We start from the raw sequence: 18,699 nt of genomic DNA, 5'->3' as shown, positions 1-18,699 counted from the left end.
TTCCTTATCTCTCGGTCCTAAGATGAAACGAACTGTGGCACACATCTAAGTAAGCAATACTTTGCAAGCATTTCACGCTTATATTTTGCACTTGTGTACTTCTATCCATTCCCAGCTCCCGCCCTCCTTCCTGTTACCCGTCCCTTGACGTCTGCATCTACATCTAAATGAATACTCTGCAATTCATAATTATGTGCTTGGCAGGGGGTTCTGTGGTCTGGTGGATTAATCTTGTATTGATGTGTAAATCGTGTAGGTTCACATCTCACGTCAGGCGTAGATTTGTAACATACACAAGTAACTGTCCTGCACCCCTAGTAACACCAAGTGCAGAACGCCAATAAGCTCCGTAGTTCAATATCCGCAGTAAAAGTAACATCCCTTCGCTGCCGACTGGGGCAGAGCGGCATTCGTTTGAGGTGTGACAGATGGAGAAACCCCGGAAGGCAGAGACTCTGTCACCAGCAAGCCGTCGTAAACTAGAAAACGTATTTCATTTAATGAACCAATGGCCATGTAAGTTCACAAAGGTCTTACTTTATTTGAAACTGAGACGTTGAAAATTGTGGTGCTGGACTGGGATTCGAATTCGATTTCACTCTGTTCCCCAAGATTGCAAGCTCTTCTAGGCCTCCTCTAAAGGAACCTATCTGGTTTCGAATCCTGATCAGCACAAAATATTCATTATTTCATTTCAAGCTCTAGCATGTGCACTCCGAACTACTAGTGAAAAATAATTGCATTTTCAACGTTTCTTCGTGCGTTTTCAGCCGTAACGTGTTCTTTTCAACTCACAGCCACATGACGAGCTTTTTATCACAACATTACAAGATCAAACGTGTCCTTACATCTTTTCAAGTTCAAATATTCCTCTCCATCCTACTGGCGAAAACGGATTTGGGTTTGACGTTGTGTTCGTTGTGATCACCAACGACGATATGTTGTGGATTCAACTTCTAGCCAGCAGAGTATTTTCCATCACATCATTGAAAGTACAAACATGCCACTCTTAGCTATTATTGGAAAAGAATTGATAGTTAAAGTGTCTTCATGACCACGTGTGCGGGGTTTGAATTCCATTCAGCACAGAACTTTTCGTCGCCTGAAGTCTAGCTAAACATGCGCACATCTCGCTACTGGTGAACCAACAAAAGCTATCTATCGTCTGTTCCTGGCTAGAAAACGACGGCGCTAGATGCTGGGTTCGAATCCCAGTCAGACAAAAACGATTATATCGTCATTTAAGGTTCCAAAGTCTCGCTATTGGTGAAAACATTTGATATTTAACTTATGATTTTACGTACTTCGTTAACAGTCCGATTAGGTGCTGGGTTCGCATCTCTGTCACAAGCTTTACATGATGGAATTTCAATTTTAAACTTGAGCATACCTTGTTCCTTGTGAATGACACCATATTAAGCGTCGTTAGGGGTAGCTCCCAGGAAGGTAACTGTTATGACAGGATTCCCAGTTCAGTACAAACATTTTCGTCGTTTAGCTCAGGATCTGAATTGATAATTGGTACTGGTGCAAACGTCTATACTTCACGTCTCTTTATGTCTAGTGATCGGGTCTCCATAAGGCACTAACGAAGCTTAGCTTAGTTAGCAATGGCTTTTTAGTGCTGGGTTTGAATCCAGGTCCATAACGACGACGTTCGTGATGTCATTTAGAGTTCAAATTTGTGAACACGTAGCTGTTGATGTGTTACGAGAACAATGATATTACTGGTGACTCGCTGTTAATGTTGAGATTACCGTAGAGTGCTTGTTGCCGTTAATCGCGTTTTTTACTGGTTCGTCCAATATCCAGTTTCCAGAGCCACTCGCTGTTGAGCGACGTTCAGCACGTGGATGGAAAACCTTTTCGAGAGCGAAAAACTTTTTTCCAATTGCCGTACAGCTTTGTAACTCCATATATTATCTCAAGTATTTAATTCTGACTAAGGATTACTGTACGATATATGTTTAGTAATCAGTTTTCTCAGAACTTTTGGAATGTCACTTGTTTTAATTAAAGCTAGTTTATGAGTGTTATGGGGTGTCTCATCACTAAGAAAGTGTTTTCTAATATGTTTTGTATGACGATATTAGTTGACGCTTAGATTGACTGCCATAAAGACCTTTGGTCTCTAGTAGTCTCTTGCAGTACCCAGTGTGTGTGTGTAGTCAAACGACTGTACCCCAAGGGGTTTGGTGTTTAGAGGACCTGCAACACAGCTACGTTATGTTGGTTGTATTCGGCAGTGACCCACTTCTTTTTCTGTCAAGTGTACGTCAGTTTGAATAAAAGTAAATGATTTTCTAACACTATTAGCATGTTCTAGGAAAGCAACAGAAGCAGGCTAGTTTAGTGACTATATTCCTTGTACAATCATCGAACAATGTAGAATGAAGTACTGAGAATGAAACGCACACTAGTCACAATCTTGTGGAATGAGTGTACCCACTTCAGTAAGAGCTTTCACAGTAAGTTAATGCACTTATTACGGATAACAAATCAAACATGAAATAATTATCTCCTATCTTACCTCTGCTCACCTTACTGCATCATATTCTGCTTAACCTGTGTGAGTTCTTTTCACGGGAAGAAGCAGCTCGTTTAACTGAGAATGAAACTGCAGCAGAAAAGTAATGTTTGCTTCGACCTTACACAAATTCAGAGACTATAGACAACAGCAGTAAACCCACGATTCCTTAAAGAACCGAGCTCCCACGTATCAAACAGTTCCAAACATCTGATTACAAATGAGTTAATGTGTTAACTATTTACTTTAACGCTGTAAACGAGAAGAATTGCAGTAACGGTTTGAAATTATACTCAAAGATTGTTAGAAGTCACTAAGTGATGTTATTATGAAACATTGTAAAGCTGGTTTATCATGCACCTCAATGTTTATGACGTCATATCCCTGGAACTTTGTGTCATTCAATGACATAATTTTGCAGACGTATTCAGCGATATATGTAATTTACGCAAAGTCTGTTTCCAACAGAACTGGGAGTAAAGCAGTAATAAATTAATGTATCATGCTTGATGTCGACGTTTTATAGGCAAACTCTAGTGTTTCGTGCATCTATATGTTTATTACTTCATATCGCCTGACCTATGTGTCGTGAAATGATATGATTAAGCAGTTACATTTCACGTTTTATGTAGATCCTGTCTATAAACTGTGTTGCGAATAGTGTTAGTAGCAAAGAAGGAATAAATTAAAACATTGTGTCTCGTGCTGCCATGTAAATGCAGTTAACAATAAACGTATTCCGTTTCCTCGTTTTGTGGGGGATTTCAGCGAGGTAAAGTGTCGAAATTATTTGTAAGGTTTGTTGGAAGTCTCTATGCGCTATTTTCATGTACTGGATGAATAATGTCTGGACATTGGTACGCCGTCAGCTACGTTGCCCTGAGACAAACATACAGTTTATAATTGTAGTACTTGCCTTTTAACATAAGATTAAACCTCGTAATGAGTAGATTATGATAGAATTTTAAATTTTTAAATCTGGTCAATAATTAGTTGAAATATTGAAAATAAAATTTTTGTTGTCTCTAAAAGCAACCTGCAAATGGACTAGAATACGCTGCCATGCACCCGTTTCCTGGGTTGTCATTTAATAATAAATTCACCCTACAAAAATTAGCGATCCCTAGAAAAATCATTATAAGTGTAATTTAATACTGTGTAATTCCACCCCTAGACTTGATAACCGCATGGATTCGGTTAGGAACTGAGTCCTAAAGTTGGAGCAGGTCCGCCGGATCCTGGTTTAGGCACTTGCTGAGGAGTTGATGCACAGTTCTACCAAATTGCCGGGGCTGAAGTCGGTGTTTTACCCGTTGTTCCAACATGCCTCACAAATTTTCTACAGGGTTCAAGTAAGGTGACTTTGTTGGCCAATCGAGGTTTAATGGGGTTGAGGAGTGTTCAGAAAAGCAGTCGTATATTCTTGCAACCCAATGAACTTTGTTGTTGTCGTCTCCATATGCTGTTTGAGCAAATGCTCATTGCATGCAGTGCGCGTGCAATGTTTTCTTGCTGACAGGGTCGGATGGATCTTCATTCACTGCCTACAGCAATTACTGTAGGATTAGGAAATTATTATAAATTATGTGTCCTATGGAAGTCAGATCTGGAGGCTGGAGAGTTCTGGAGAGGTTGAATAAGAGCCTCTGACCGTTATTTCCTTGAACCTGCCGTCTTCTAAAGTTGTGTTCCTAGCGCAGAAGATAGCTCGTCGGGAGTAGAATCTTCTTCGGCGGAGGCTGCTACGCTGTCAGTTCGAACCTGTGATTGTGCTTTTAGAGGGGAGCCACTTGCCCAGGTTAGTCTCTGTATCTAGAGAGGGCAAGATCTGTAGTACTGTCAATGATGGTAGGCGACACTTCTCATTAATGTATCCTGTTTGGTTATTATTGAAATATTCACACATTTACACAGTCTTTTACTACACTCTACTTAGCTTTCTTATCTGCATGGTAACTTTTCCTTCCAACGTCAGAAATACGATACGTATGTCCGGCTCTGCGGTACTCACTAGAATGAGTATTACATATTCACAACTAAGTTACGCCCGATGTAGAGTCTTACATGTTCAGCTCTGAGAACATCCGAAACGGAGTGACTATTGCATATTCCCAACGGAGCAACGCACGATACTGGGATACGTGTCCGACTCGCCAGGACGCAGCCGAAGATCATGTCCCAGGCGCTCCAAAACGACCCGAAGGTGTCCGAAGCACTTCGGTTGCAATATCGCTACTCTTATGTTTCTCAAAACAAGCGAAATTTAATAAACAAAAGCAATAGAATCGCAGGGTCAACCATGAGAGATTGTCATACTAAAAGCTGGGTTCAATACAGTGAAAAGTATACAAACAATTAATGAGAGAAGTAAGGTGTTTTGGCGCCTAGCACCAGAACGCGCCGACCATTCAAAAGCAAGTTCTATATAATTGGCAGTCTCTCCAACGGGACTGGTAAATACAGTATCATCTGTCGCCTGTACTTCGCTCCACGTGTATCAAGCTGCCTCAAGGCGAGCTTCTAGCAAAATAAAATACTGGCAGCCACAGCCAGGAATATCATAACGTGTCTCCCGCCCCTTTCAGCTACGATCTATTACCTCAATTCTGATGTCGTTATTTCGCGGCCATGCACTGTAGACACGTTGAACCGTCCGCTACAAAACGCGAACAAAGCCAGCAACTTCACACAACCTCTGGCCATGGGCACAACAAACACGATTGCATCTTTTTGCCACTCTTGTAACATCCTTACATTTACGCATGTTTCCGTACAATGTCGGCTTGGAACATAAATGTGTCACTGATCGTCAGTGCTTATGCTCACGTAGGGGCAGCGCGTATGTGGTTGAGCACATGACTCGATCGCTGTGTTATCTGTAAAGGCTTAATAATAATCTGAACATGCACAGTGGGGTGCAAATTTTTTGTGGTGAGTTTATAAATATTTCTGTGTTTCCACGCGAGATGAAGTTACAACTTTGCACACAATATTTCGACTGCTAAGTCTGTTTGGGAAGCTGGTATAGAGTTCACAGCCGTGTTCTTGAGGAAGAAAACACGGGCAGTGGACCGAATATTGTGCATAAAATGTCATCATCACCAAGGATAGAAAGCCGGGAACACATGAAAACTTTAGGAACTTCAATAGAATCCATGCTCGTCAATATCCTCAGTGGTATTAGATGGCCGTATTATCAGTTGCACATAGTCATAATCTCTTGTTGTTCAATGCAGTTACTATTTAATTAGACAATCTTGTTTGCCAAATATATTGCCTGGAACATCGTATTGGGTGCAGCATATTTTCGTATTATCTGCATAATTGTTATGTAATTTTAATCGGAGTCCCACAGTGTTCGATCAATGTTTCTCCTTTACGTTAATGATCAGCCGTTTTATTGGAATCAGGAGTCAGAACTGGTCCTGTTTACAGATGATATAAGTACAGGTGTAAAGCTAAGAGATAAAGCATGAACAGAGAAAATAGTAAACGTTGTTTATGTGAAAATTACTGTTAGGTTTTGCGCAAATCGGTTACCTTTAAACTTTGAGAAAGCATACTTTATTCAGTTTTGTACTCTCAAAAATATTACATTTTTCAATAAACTAGCAGAAAACTTAGAGTGTTAAAGCAAGACGATAGACCTCTGTCTGTGACTGACAGAAACAAAATTTTAACAAGTACAACAGTACAAGATAAAATTACTGCATTATCCTTTAATGAATCTTATTTTGGCACAGGAAGGGGTGAAATGCGTACCTATAAATTTTTTTGTCAGTTTACCCTTGAAATAAAATGTCTCACAAGTAGCAGAAATGTTTTCAAATGTACATTAGAGATATTTCCCCTCAACAACTCCTTCCATTCCAAAGATAAATTCTAGAACACAATAATTGTCATATTTGTAGAAAATGACCTGTACATACAAATATGTGTGTGCATGTGCGTGTATGTGTGTGTGTGTGTGTGTGTGTGTGTGTGTGTGTGTGTGTGTGTATGTGAGCGTCTGTGTGTGTGTGTGTGTGTGTGAGAGAGAGAGATAGAGGGGGAGAGAGAGAGAGAGAGAGAGAGAGAGAGAGTTCCATGTTTCTCCTCTTGACAGGTTCCACATCAACGTTTATCATGAATATAGTCTACGGAACAACTAACTAATTATCTAGCTAACTACCTTTTAACCTCCAAAACTAACGTAGACTTACAGAGGAAATGAGAGATTACTATTTTCATTGAATACATCTATGGACTTGTTCATTCCCTGGGATTTTTGTAGAAGCGGTATTGCGAAATTAATTTCAATAGATGAGAAAGTGACTGTTAACCCAGTTATTATTTCTTAGCACATGTAGCTGTTCAGCTCTGTCTGGTGGAAGTAAATGACAAAGAACACAAGAAATTTTTTCCTTGTATATTCAGTTGTTTGAAGCTGATTCTTCAGACGGTTATCCCTCAAAACTTTTTAAATAACACAAACGTTATTAATATTTTGTATATGTATTCTTCATGTCTGCATATTTATTTCCCAACATGATCACCCTGACGACGAACACATTTCTTCGAATGAGAGACCAGTTTGTTGATACCGTGATTGTAGAATGTTTGACTTTGTTGCCGGAGCCACAACCTCAGCTCTGCTCGCACCTCTTCATCACTATCAAAGTGACGTCCTCAAAGGCGCCCTTCACGTTTTAGAAACAGATGAAAATCGGATGCGACCTAATCAGGCTTGTAGGAAGGATGACCGATGACGGTAGTGAACCCAAATCATCGTATTTTTGCATATGTCGCAGAGTTCGTGTGTGGTCTGGCATTGGTTGTCCTACTGAACCTTATGTGGATGAACTCTTCAAACCCGAAACGCTATTACAGCACGTTGTTTCTTACGCACCGACGTAGTTACGTACCATGCACCAAGTTACACGTTACAATTCGGAGAGACAGGGGGCCGCAAATATGTATCCATGAAACATGAAGATTTAGGATGTTAATAACGTCTGTTTCACCTTAAAATCATAAGAATTTTCACATATGAAATTCTGAGACATTAATACGCCTACGTAATTTTAGCCACTGCTTTTCAGTATATTTATTCATGATTCTCTAGCTTTCTACACCGATAACTAATAGTGACCAGCATTTTTTAGTTTATTGTGTCACTTGGAAAACTACTAATAATTACATATCATTCGTAATGACAGTCGTTTATTTATACTGTCAATGGCTTGCAGCAAAAATTTTGCCTTGTTAAGTCCCTCGCCAAGCATCCACATTTGTAGTCATAAAAATATAAATCCAAAATAAAATTTGGTAGCTTTAGTTTTACTCCGGTAATAGCGCGACGAGAGAACGTACGAGGTGTTTGTTAGTCATAGTCAGTTGATTCTACACTTTCTGTGTCAAGAATGCGAGGCTCACAATGACGCAGATAGCACTGGGAATATCGTGCAGACACCCATTTCTATTTCGGAAGCTCATGCTTCACGTCATCGTGTGATAGAAATCGTTGCTATACATCAGACCACAAACGGCTTTAATTTCACGTTGAACTTCAATCGCTGATGCGTTCTGCAACTGTGGGACGTTACTGTGAGCCATTTCAGCGCCCACATTGACGAACTGCGTGTCACCAGATACATCTCATTTTACGTCATTCCCTTGCTTCCTATAGACAACGTAAATTTTTGTGCTTCCATTCATAAGTAATTTTCTTTCCACCATATCCAATGAGGTACAGCTGTGGAAAATAACTCTCAACTTACAAAAAACGTAAATAAAAAAATTTAATATTAAGATTTAATTTTTTAATACTTTACTATCCGTCGGTACCGTGGCAAGTGAAACTTTCTTTGTGGGAAGACACAGTGAATGGTTCAATAGTTTACTGAATAATCATCATATTTTCAGTCCATTCTACAATCACGACAGGTAAAACGCATGGAAGTATTCGACATGAGTGCGTTCAGCACGTACATTCAAGTTACCATCTAGATGAGGACAATGACGATAATACAATCGGATTTATGATCATCCAATGTAGCATACACACCAGAGAGAGGGAAAGTTCGTCGTCAGTGACTAGTTCGTAATCGTGGTTTGAATTTAAAGATTGCTGAGTTGTAACACTTCCGTAGCTTTCTTTCCGATTTCTTCATTTGTTCCTGCTATTATTTCCTGCTGTTATTCCGCATCGAAGAAGCAATGCGGGAAATAAGATGAATGTTAAAGAGTGCGGCTCAAATTCAGGATGGTATGATTCGCTGATGACATTACTGTCTTGATTGATAGTAAACCGGAAAAAGACAAAGATGACGAGAAGAATCAGAAATGAAAACAACGAGGAGCTAAACATCAAATTTGGTGGTCACATAGTAGATATAGTTAATGAATTGGAAGTATAATAACCCATGACGGGTGGAGGAAGGAGGACATAAAAAAACAAACTACAGCAGACAAAGAGGGCGTTTGTGGGCAAGAGAAGTATACTAGTATCAAACACTGGCCTTAATTGAAGCAAAAAATTCCTGTGGATATACATTTGGAGCACAGCATTGTATGGTAGTAAATCAAGCACAGTGAGGAAACAGGAGCTGAAGAGAATCGAAGCGTTTGGGTTGTGGTGCTACAGAGAATGTTGAAAATCAGTCGGATTGATGAAAACAGGGACGACGGGGTTCTTTGCAGAATCGGTGAAGCAAAACACGGAAAAGAAGAGGGCACAAGATGAAAGGACACATGTAAAGGCAGGGAACTGTAAAGAATACATATTTTAGGAAGAGACAGAAACTGGAATATATCCAGCAAATAATTGAGGACGGAGGACGCAAGAATCAATAGGTAGGCGGAGGAGTGGGATTCATGGCAGGTCGAATCAATCCGGTCAAAAGACTGATGACATCATTAATTTTCCTTCCGAATTTGTATCTTTCGCGAAAAAAACAGGCATCTGAACACCTGTGTGGCTATTGTAGAATTACAAATTGTTTGGATTAATTCAGGGCAGTGGAGCTAAAATTGCCATCTGACAACTCAGAAATATGTTGAGCGTGGTTTCTGAAATCGTTGGAGTGAAATGTCATGAAAGTTTCCTTACGACCCTAATAGGAGCCTGAGTTCTGCCTCTAATGACCTCACGATTTGTTAAATCTCGATCTTCCTTCTTTCGTTCGTTCCTTCTTCCCAACCTATTCAATCTTCAGTTGAACCAAGCCATATAACTTTGGGGATTGTGGCAGTAGGTATTTTTCACTTACGAGAATGTGAATTAGAGATGCCCGTTCTGCATTTCCGGGAAAAAAATGCACGATATTTAAGGACAACGTCGTATATTGACAATTGGGGTGAAAGGTGGTTCATCACCGTAGGAGTACATGATAATAAATTCAGACCAAGTGAAAGACATCTCACAGCAAAAGATACCCAAACAATCGCTACGATACCTAGTGTATGTCCCTCTGGCGGCAACGAAGGCGTGTGTTCTCACATGCAAACGTTAATAAAAGTGCCGATTGTCATCTTGCATTTTGCTCCTTTTCTTGCAATTCTGCTGTTGCTCTTGCAGGCCCTGGAGAATGAGTAAGTTCCCGCCTCATCATGTGCGATACGTTTTCAAACTGAGGAAAGCTTTGATGATCTTGCTGGCTAGAGTAATTATACACGGCGAAGAGCACGTTGCGCCCAGCAGCCTTATGTGGACGTGCACTGTCTTGCTAGAAAATACATCAGCTTACTGTCGAAGAAATGGTAGTAGCACAAGGACAACAGCCTGTGCAATATACCAGTCACCAGTTACTTTGCCTGCAAGAACACCAAATGTGAGTGTGACATGGTCACACATACCACGAAGCATGGGATGGAACCTGTATGTCGTGAGCGTATATAGCTGGAATAGGAACATCATCAGGGCTATGCCATGTACTTTTATGCCCATCGCTCACTTACAGGTGAAATCTGTTCTCATCACTGAAGACAACACAGCATCATTCCACTCTTCAGTCAACTCTTTCACGACATGTGGGTAGCTAAACTCAGCGGTCAGTGGTAGACTGGAAGAGATACACGTGATCTTAATCCTGCTGCACAACAGGTGCAACATGTGCCCAGGTTTCATCCCCAGACGATAACTGGGCAGCCACCATGTCTCGCACAATACATCGAACACGACTTTCATCTGTACTAAGTGGACGTGCAAGACCCCGTCTACAAATGTGGGAATATTCCACAGGCCACTGTTGAAAGTAGCGACACACCACCGATACCTTGTGCTGAAATGTGCAACAATCATTCGATATGACCATCAAGCTTCCCGCAAGTGCACAGTGTGACATTGTTCAAATGACTGAAGTTGGTCAACGGAGTACGTACTCGTCGGTGGTGCATAGCTGTACCCTAGAGTGCATGTTGCAAACACTGTTTATCTCTAAACTTACCACATTTACTGTCTACAGAGTCAAACAGAGGTTGCACAGACATGCCTCTTTAGCGCCTTTTGATCGCCGATGAGCGTGACAAGTGGATTACAAACAATACACCCCTGCAGTAGACATGTATTACCTTGGTGCCTCTGAACACAATTCTAGAGTGTGTTGCACTTCTTTTAGGGCAGTGTATAACACCATTTTCAGTTCGGGGCTGTGGTCCACTCGACACAGCATGGAATACACAAGTTACAAAATTCATTTTAGCGTCATCATGTTGATCCTCATTTCCAATTAACACCACAAAACTCAGAGAGGCTGGTAGGATCAAGAAAATTAAGAGTTTATATTCCTGTCAACCATGTCTCCACAGTGTTCTGGAGATGCCCTGAAGATGCCCTGATCCAGAGCAGAGCGAACACCTTCATAGGATACAGATCGAAACTCTTCGTTCCAGGAAGGTGAACAATAAACAGCTACAGCGTTGCATTATGCTTGGCATGTTCCATCGTTATCATCATTCGTTGATGTTCTGCCTCGTTAGTATACAGTTACTGATGTTGATAGTAAATATTTCTGTTATGCTTCAGACTATGGAGGCATGGTTGGGTAATGGGTGTGCAGAGAGGAAACAACATCCAATCAAATACCCCCTCATGACTTCCCGTCCTCTAATGACATTCAATCAACTGACAATGGTCTGGGATTAATACCAGCTGTATTTCATTTAAAGTAGACCTGGGCGTCTATAGTATACCTATACTGTCACATTGTGTCTTCACAGGTGGCACATGTGTGTGTGTGTGTGTGTGTGTGTGTGTGTGTGTGTGTGTGTGTGTGCGTGTGTGTGCGTGTGTATGTGTGTGTGTTCCTGTGTCGCGTGAGGTTTTCAATATCCTCTCGCTCTCTTCGCTTAAAGTATTAGCACTAGAGAAAAAAATAAGTACAATGCTTTTCGTAGGCTATTTAATGCGGTGTCATTTTGTACTGTGGCACATTTTTGCCAGAGAGCGCAGTTTTCTACATTTTCAAGAAAAGCATCACCACCTCCGCATTCACCACCCATTGCTCAGGATTTTATGTACGTTGTTCATGGCCCTCCTACCACTGTACAAAATTTGCGACTGCGTGAATCGTTCCCCACATTCGGTTTTTTTGGTCATCATTGACTGGGCTATTACGCCACCGGCTTCTCTGTGCATTTACAAATTGTAAGAGTGAATTTTGTGTAGATTTTACATCAGTATTTTGGAATTTCGACAGTGTACAATTAACGTTAAAATCATTTTGTTTGTCTGCCATTCTTACTACGTAATTACTGTGTTTGTAAGGGTTAAATGTAAAGTAGATCGAACTGTAAATTCACTAATTTCAGAAAAACTCTTTTTCATTCAATAGCATCAAGGCCAAGTTTAAATTAGTAATTTTAACAAAACAGCTAGCTAACCTAAGAAATTTCCATGGCCAGAACTGGGTTTGTTCAGAAAACTTATTAGAATTCAGTTCTTTCCCTTCCATAGATCCCATTTTCATAGCGCCACACAGGAAGAGTACGTGCATGATTTAAAACCTCCTGAATAACTGCATTTGATGATCGTTCGTCTGCTAAAGTGGTAGACTTCCATGTAGACTACATGAAAGTGGATAACACAGACTCCAAAATAAGTGTCAGAGAAAAGTGTTGAAATCCATTCCAGACTGTTCGATTATGTGAAAAAACTGGCTCAGTGGTAATGGGGATAGGACTGCATCCTCGTCTCACCCTTTTCAACCGGAGCACTTCTGTTATGGACTTGCTTACGGATCCATAAACGATTTTGTACAGGAATATTTATGTTCTTATTCGTTATCCTGTGAGGTGTAGACCAGATTCTTTTGTATCCAACATTATTTCCGTTCCGCAACCCAAACCGAGTGTCTGCGAAGTGTTTATGGAAGCACTGTTAAGTTACGTTGCGATGTTGGGTAGACATGCGATTTTTCCAGGTAGACATTTGCAATAACACGTGCTTCCATAAACACTTCGCAGATGCTCGGTTACTTTGTGATGTTTGGTAGACATGCGTTTTCCCAGGTAGACGTTTGCAATAACACCTGCTTCCATAAACACTTCCCAGATACTTGGCCCTTATATACGGTACATTCAACACTAGGTTGTGGTTGACGTATTGCCTTTTGCAATGTTAGTTCATGCATCATATATGAGTGTGTCGATTTTAGTTATCTTAAATTCAGCATTATGCTTACCAATTCTTAAGAAACCTCACACACTGACTGTTACCAGTGCTCTGATGGGATCTCCACTTAACGAAGGTGATACCCTTTTTACATGCCGGTATTTTGGTTAACACACTGTAAGCAAATTTGCATATGTCAGTGTGAAAGCAGGCATCTTGCGTGATTATCCCACGGTTGGAGTGAAGCGGTTTGGTGCTGCCTTTACCCTACTTGTAATTAATTCAAAATCGTCACAGAGAGGTAGAATAACTGGGGTCTTTGCCCACTATGATCCCTTTGACCCCCCTCCCCCTTTCCTCTATAAATACCAGTTACTGGATTACGTTCTCTCTAAACTAAACACAGCCTTCCGAAATTCCTTCACCAAAGAAGATGAAGTAAATATTCCAAAGTTCTAATCAAGAACAGGTGCCAACATTAGTAACTTACAAGCAAACATCCTCGGAGTAGTGAAGCAAATTAAATCACTTAATATAAGCATATCTTCCGGTCCAGACTGTATAGCGTTTAGGTTCCTTTCAGAGTAACTGATGCAATAGCTCAATACTTAACAATCACACACAACCGTTCGCTCGACGAAAGACCTATACCTGAAGGTGCTCAGGTCACACAAATATTCAACAAAGGCAATAGGAATAATCCACTAAATTACAGGTCCATATCATTAACGTCAATGTGCAGCAGGATTTTGGAACGTATATTGTGCTCGAGCATTATGAATTAGCTTGAACAGAACGGTCTATTGACACACAGTCAACACAAGCTGCAGAGCGCAGTGGACTCGGACTTAGATAAAGGAAGATTTTGACCAGGGACAACTGCCTCAGTACTTGACCCGAGACCTTGACCTTAGGTCTTGCCCCTTGATAGCATAGAGTGCTACTGTCGTAAAACATCTGTTTGCTAAGATAAGTCGCAGGGTAAGCATTGCCTCACATCCTACGTGGATGGCTTGTGTGTCTCAACGATACCGGGTGCCGTGCCCTGAGTGCAATCACGTTGGAGGGGTATCAGGAATACGGAAAGCCATGTACGGTTCCTGCCTTTGTAGTAAGTGCAGTGATAGTAATATGACTGATCTAGTCTTATACGAATACCATTAACCAACATGCAGCACTAGTTTGGTCGAGTGATTCTAGGCGCTTCAGTCCGGAACCACGCGGCTGCTACGGTCGCAGGTTCGAGTCCTGTCTCGGGCATGGATGAGTGTGATGTTCTTAGGTTTAAGTAGTTCTAAGTCTAGGGTACTGATGACCTCAGATCTTAAGTCCCATAGTGCTTAGAGCCATTCGAATCAGCTCTAGCCGCGCGGGGTTAGCCGAGCGGTCTTAGGCGCTGCAGTCATAGACTGTGCGGCTGTGTCTGTGTTCGTCCTTAGGATAATTTAGGTTAAGTAATGTGTAAACTTAGGGACTAGTTTATAGCTTAATGATTATAATATCCTCTTGGATAAAATATTACTGACGTAAAAAGGCAAACCATTTGGGTAAATGACGCGACCTATTAAAGAGGATTTTCTTCTTTTTCTTCTGCCTTTGCACTTCATCGGTGCAGGGTCAGCATCATTATTTACAAATTTGTCATTTTTAGTTTAAGGGGTGCCCAGATGCTCTTTCTGTGGCCAACCCGTTACCCAAAAGGACGGAATATGTGTAACCCAACTGATAGTGCCTAGTGTTTGTTAGTCATGTGAAAGTGGCCGAAAGTTGACTAAAAGTGTACAAATGATGTAGCTGAGGTGGAACTTGGGTACCAGCCCAATATTCACCTTGTGGGATGTGGGAAACCGCCCAAAAAGCTCGTCCAGGCTGGGTGGCACACTGACTCTCGTCGTTAATCTGCCGGGGATTTTATATCTGCTGCCAACGCAACTTCCCGTCCCGGAAGCGCCATTTTAAGGCAGATGGTTATCTGGGTAGGAATTATTCAAGATGAAGTCTCATCAGGAATAACAAAACTGTATTCCTAAGGATATGAGTTTGAAATTTTGCATCCAGTAATTGGATAAATAGGTTAGAGATTTTAAACATATAAACTGAAGTTACATACAGTATAAATTGGTTTAGTGCAAAGTCAGCAGTAACAGGACCTCTGGCCAAGTGTCCACAGGTCTATAAAAACAAAATAGGATACGGGTAATGCAGGAATAGGTCTAATGATGAATACGAAAGTAGGAAGGTGAGAAAACTACTACGAACTGCAAGGTGATCGCGTTATTGTAGCCAAATTATTTACAAAGTGTTTCTGAAAAGACGATGAGAGATCTCGGATCGCCGGAGTACCTGCACGTTGTGAGGCATCTTGTCACGATCCGCACTGTTCCCCCAGTCGGAGGTTCGAGTCCTCCCTCGGGGATGGGTGTGTGTGTCATCCTTAGCGTAAGTTAGTTTAAGTTAGATTAAATAGTGTGTAGCCTTAGGACCGATGACCCATAAGACCTTACCACAAATTCCCAAAAAAGGTCTCGGAAAAGAAAGGAAAAATGAGTTACAAATAAAATTTCTTTACTGGCCACCAAAAATTCACCGTTAGCTACAACACGCAACTGACATCGGTTGTAAAGCTGTTGGAAACTGTCAGAAAAATTCTTCTCTCGGAATCGCTCTAAATACCATGGCCACGGTGGTCATGTTGTTGGACATCCGCACCATTACTTGACATTATACCTGGTGCAACCAAAACTATCCGGAAGCTAAGCGACGGTCAGCGCATGGGTGTTCATCGGCTTCCCCTCTCCGTCGGGTAGAAATTCATGATGGGACAAGCCCTTGTTGCCAAGAAAGGCGATCAACATCGTCTTAATCTTGGATTTTGTGTGTCTACGTTTTGTGGTAGACGGGGAAGGTGATGAACACCATGCCACTGAAAGTCGCTTTGTCACCGAATCGTACTGGTAGTAGCAATGGTAGTGATGCTGATGCCTAACAACGCATGACCACTAGAAGCGTTTCCTAAAAATTTCCACACGTCTTACAACCGATGTCAGAATGGTTATTACTTTGAAAGCCAGTAAAGGTATGGTGTTCGTAACTCTTATTTATTTTCTGAGACCGTTCACTGAACTTTTCAGACTCGCCTTGTATAAAGCTAAGATACACCACAGTAGTACAATTCTATATTTATTACTTACTAGTTCCGCAAATGACGAAGATACGGTAAAAATGTGTTGTTAGAAAAAAGAAAGCGTTTTGTTCGTCAAGGGCAATGAAAATAAAATTGTGATAGGCGACAGGGAACAGATAGTGGGAAAAGGAAGAGAAGGAAAAATAATAGACGGCCATAGACTGAGGAGGGGGATGGGGGGGGGGGGGTTTAAAGGAATACAGGAGGAAAGCGCCTGATAGAATTTTGCATAGAGCATAATTTTATCGACTCCAGCACTAGGTTCAAAATCATCAAAGAATGCAGAAGTGACCTCGAGACAGAGGAAAATTTCACTTAGACAGAGAGTGAGAAAATATTTACAGGAGCAGACGTGGTCTTTGGCTATTGTTCATTGATTATGAACTGCAGATTAAAACTAAAGATATTATATTTGTAAGGAAATCAAGGAAATACGACCTGGAAGAAGTACGTCTATTTGTACATCCATACACCGAAAGCCACAGTATGGCGCTTGGCGGAGGTTACCTTGTACTAATACTAGTCATTTCCATAGTGCGAGAAAAAAAAACGGCCGTGTAAAAGCTTCCGTACGAGCCCTAATTTATCTTCACGGCCCTTACACGAAACGTACGTTGACAGCAGTAGAATCGTTCTGCAATGGGCCTCAAATACCGGTTCCCTAAATCTGTGCAACAGGGCCTTGCAGAAGGAGCATCGTCTACCCTCCAGGGATTCCCAATTAAGGTAATAGCGCCTGAAAGAAGTACATCTACATGTACATTCACACTCCGTAAGCTAGACGTTTCCATAGAGCTAGAGAAAAACGACTGCTAATGCTATATGCGATCGTCAGAGAATTATTTTTCCTAATCATTCACTTTAACTTATGTTTCTCTACATTTAGAGCAAGCTGCCATTCATTATACTAATTAGATATTTTGATCCCTGCGGCACTCCTGATGACGATAACCTTGTGTCTAATGAATACACGTCGTCGAGAACCATGTGTTGGGGTGTATTATATAAAAAAGTCTTCGAACCACTTCATATCTGGGAAACTTAAGTCTTATGTTCAGACCTTCGTCAACAGTCTGGAGTGTTAATTACTTTCCAAGCACCTGGGGATTTGGAATATGCATGTTGCCCTCCATTCATAGTTTGTAGGACTTCATGGGAGAAAAGGATTTGTAGTAGTTAATAATGTCCAGTTGAGCATTACGCAATTATTGGCTGAAAGAGGATAAGGGAATATTATAGAAAATGGATTAGATATACAGTTTCTAAGAGAGAGTCGATCTGGCCACTGGCTTCTGTTGTAAGTGAAGTAAGAAAAAATACATTTACACTGCAGCAGAGTTAATATCATTGAATCTCTCTAGCTTGAGATTTGCGAAAGACAAGAAAACGGTCATAGTAATGCAATGTTGTGACTTCTCTACAGGGGGGATTACAAGAAAAGCGAAGAAGATTCCCTTCTCTTGTAAAAGTACTGAATTATTTTCCGACAGGAGAGAATGAACGCCCAGTTTTCTCTCTGCTCTCACTGGCGCTAGCCGCCTACAGGTATTTGTGCGCGGAATAAGGAAGCCGCATGAACGACAGCGATGAAAGAGGAAACCTGAGACGTCATGCATTTGCAAGATAGCAACTATTCGAATATAGTTGGTGCTTCCCCGCGGGGGGAGCTGCTGTCAGCAACAGCAGTTGGCGGTGCTGTTCGGGCTGAAAACTCCAGCGTGCAAAGTTACCTCCGTGGCAGCGTGCGTGCGGGCAAACTTTTATTTATAAGGCCCGAGCCCCGGCGAGGTAATATCGTCGGCGCTCCGTGTTCGCTGCACGTAATAAAAATGTTCAGTTGGCAACAGTGGGCGAGCCCGTAAAGCCAAACAGGCGCCGCTGCCGATGGCGCGCAGGGCCGCCAACCGATGCGCCGCACATGCAAATGCCCACATTTTCGGCTGCCTCGGCAATGGCTGCCAATCGCCGCCACCTGACGCCGCGCTCGACCCAATTGTGTGCCGCGCCGGCGCAGAGGTCGGCGGAACCGACTTCCCCAAGTCAGCCGCGCCCACTGATCTGCGGGACAGTCAAGGCGGACACCGCAACCGTCCGAGGAAGAAGTGGCCGCTCGTTGTTATAAACCCAATGTTCAAATGTGTGTGAAATCTTATGGGACTTAACTGCTAAGGTCATCAGTCCCTAAGATTACACACTACATAACCTAAATTATCCTAAGGACAAACACACACACACACACCCATGTCCGAGGGAGGACTCGAACCTCCGCCGGGACCAACCGCACAGTGCTTGACTGCAGCGCCTCAGACCGTTCGGCTAATCCCGCGCGGCCCTAAATTATCCTAGGGACAAACACACACACCCATGCCCGAGGGAGGACTCGAACCTCCGCCGAGA

The 18,699-nt window shown here is 41.8% G+C and overlaps 1 protein-coding gene across 1 annotated transcript in view; it reads left to right on the top strand.

The window, feature by feature from the left end:
• Window positions 1–18,447, top strand: part of LOC124709001 (luciferin sulfotransferase-like) — a 126,238-nt gene extending 107,791 nt beyond the window's left edge. Inside the window, exon 7 of the mRNA XM_047240635.1 lies at window positions 18,150–18,447. Within this exon, the coding sequence (XP_047096591.1) occupies window positions 18,150–18,447 (298 nt within the window). The remainder of the gene's footprint in view (window positions 1–18,149) is intronic.
• The last annotated feature ends 252 nt before the right edge of the window (window positions 18,448–18,699 follow it).

The sequence above is a fragment of the Schistocerca piceifrons genome, chromosome 7, assembly GCF_021461385.2.
Source record: "Schistocerca piceifrons isolate TAMUIC-IGC-003096 chromosome 7, iqSchPice1.1, whole genome shotgun sequence".
NCBI lineage: Eukaryota > Metazoa > Arthropoda > Insecta > Orthoptera > Acrididae > Schistocerca > Schistocerca piceifrons.
Note: the sequence above shows the minus strand (reverse complement) of the source record. Positions and strands in the feature narration are given on the sequence as shown.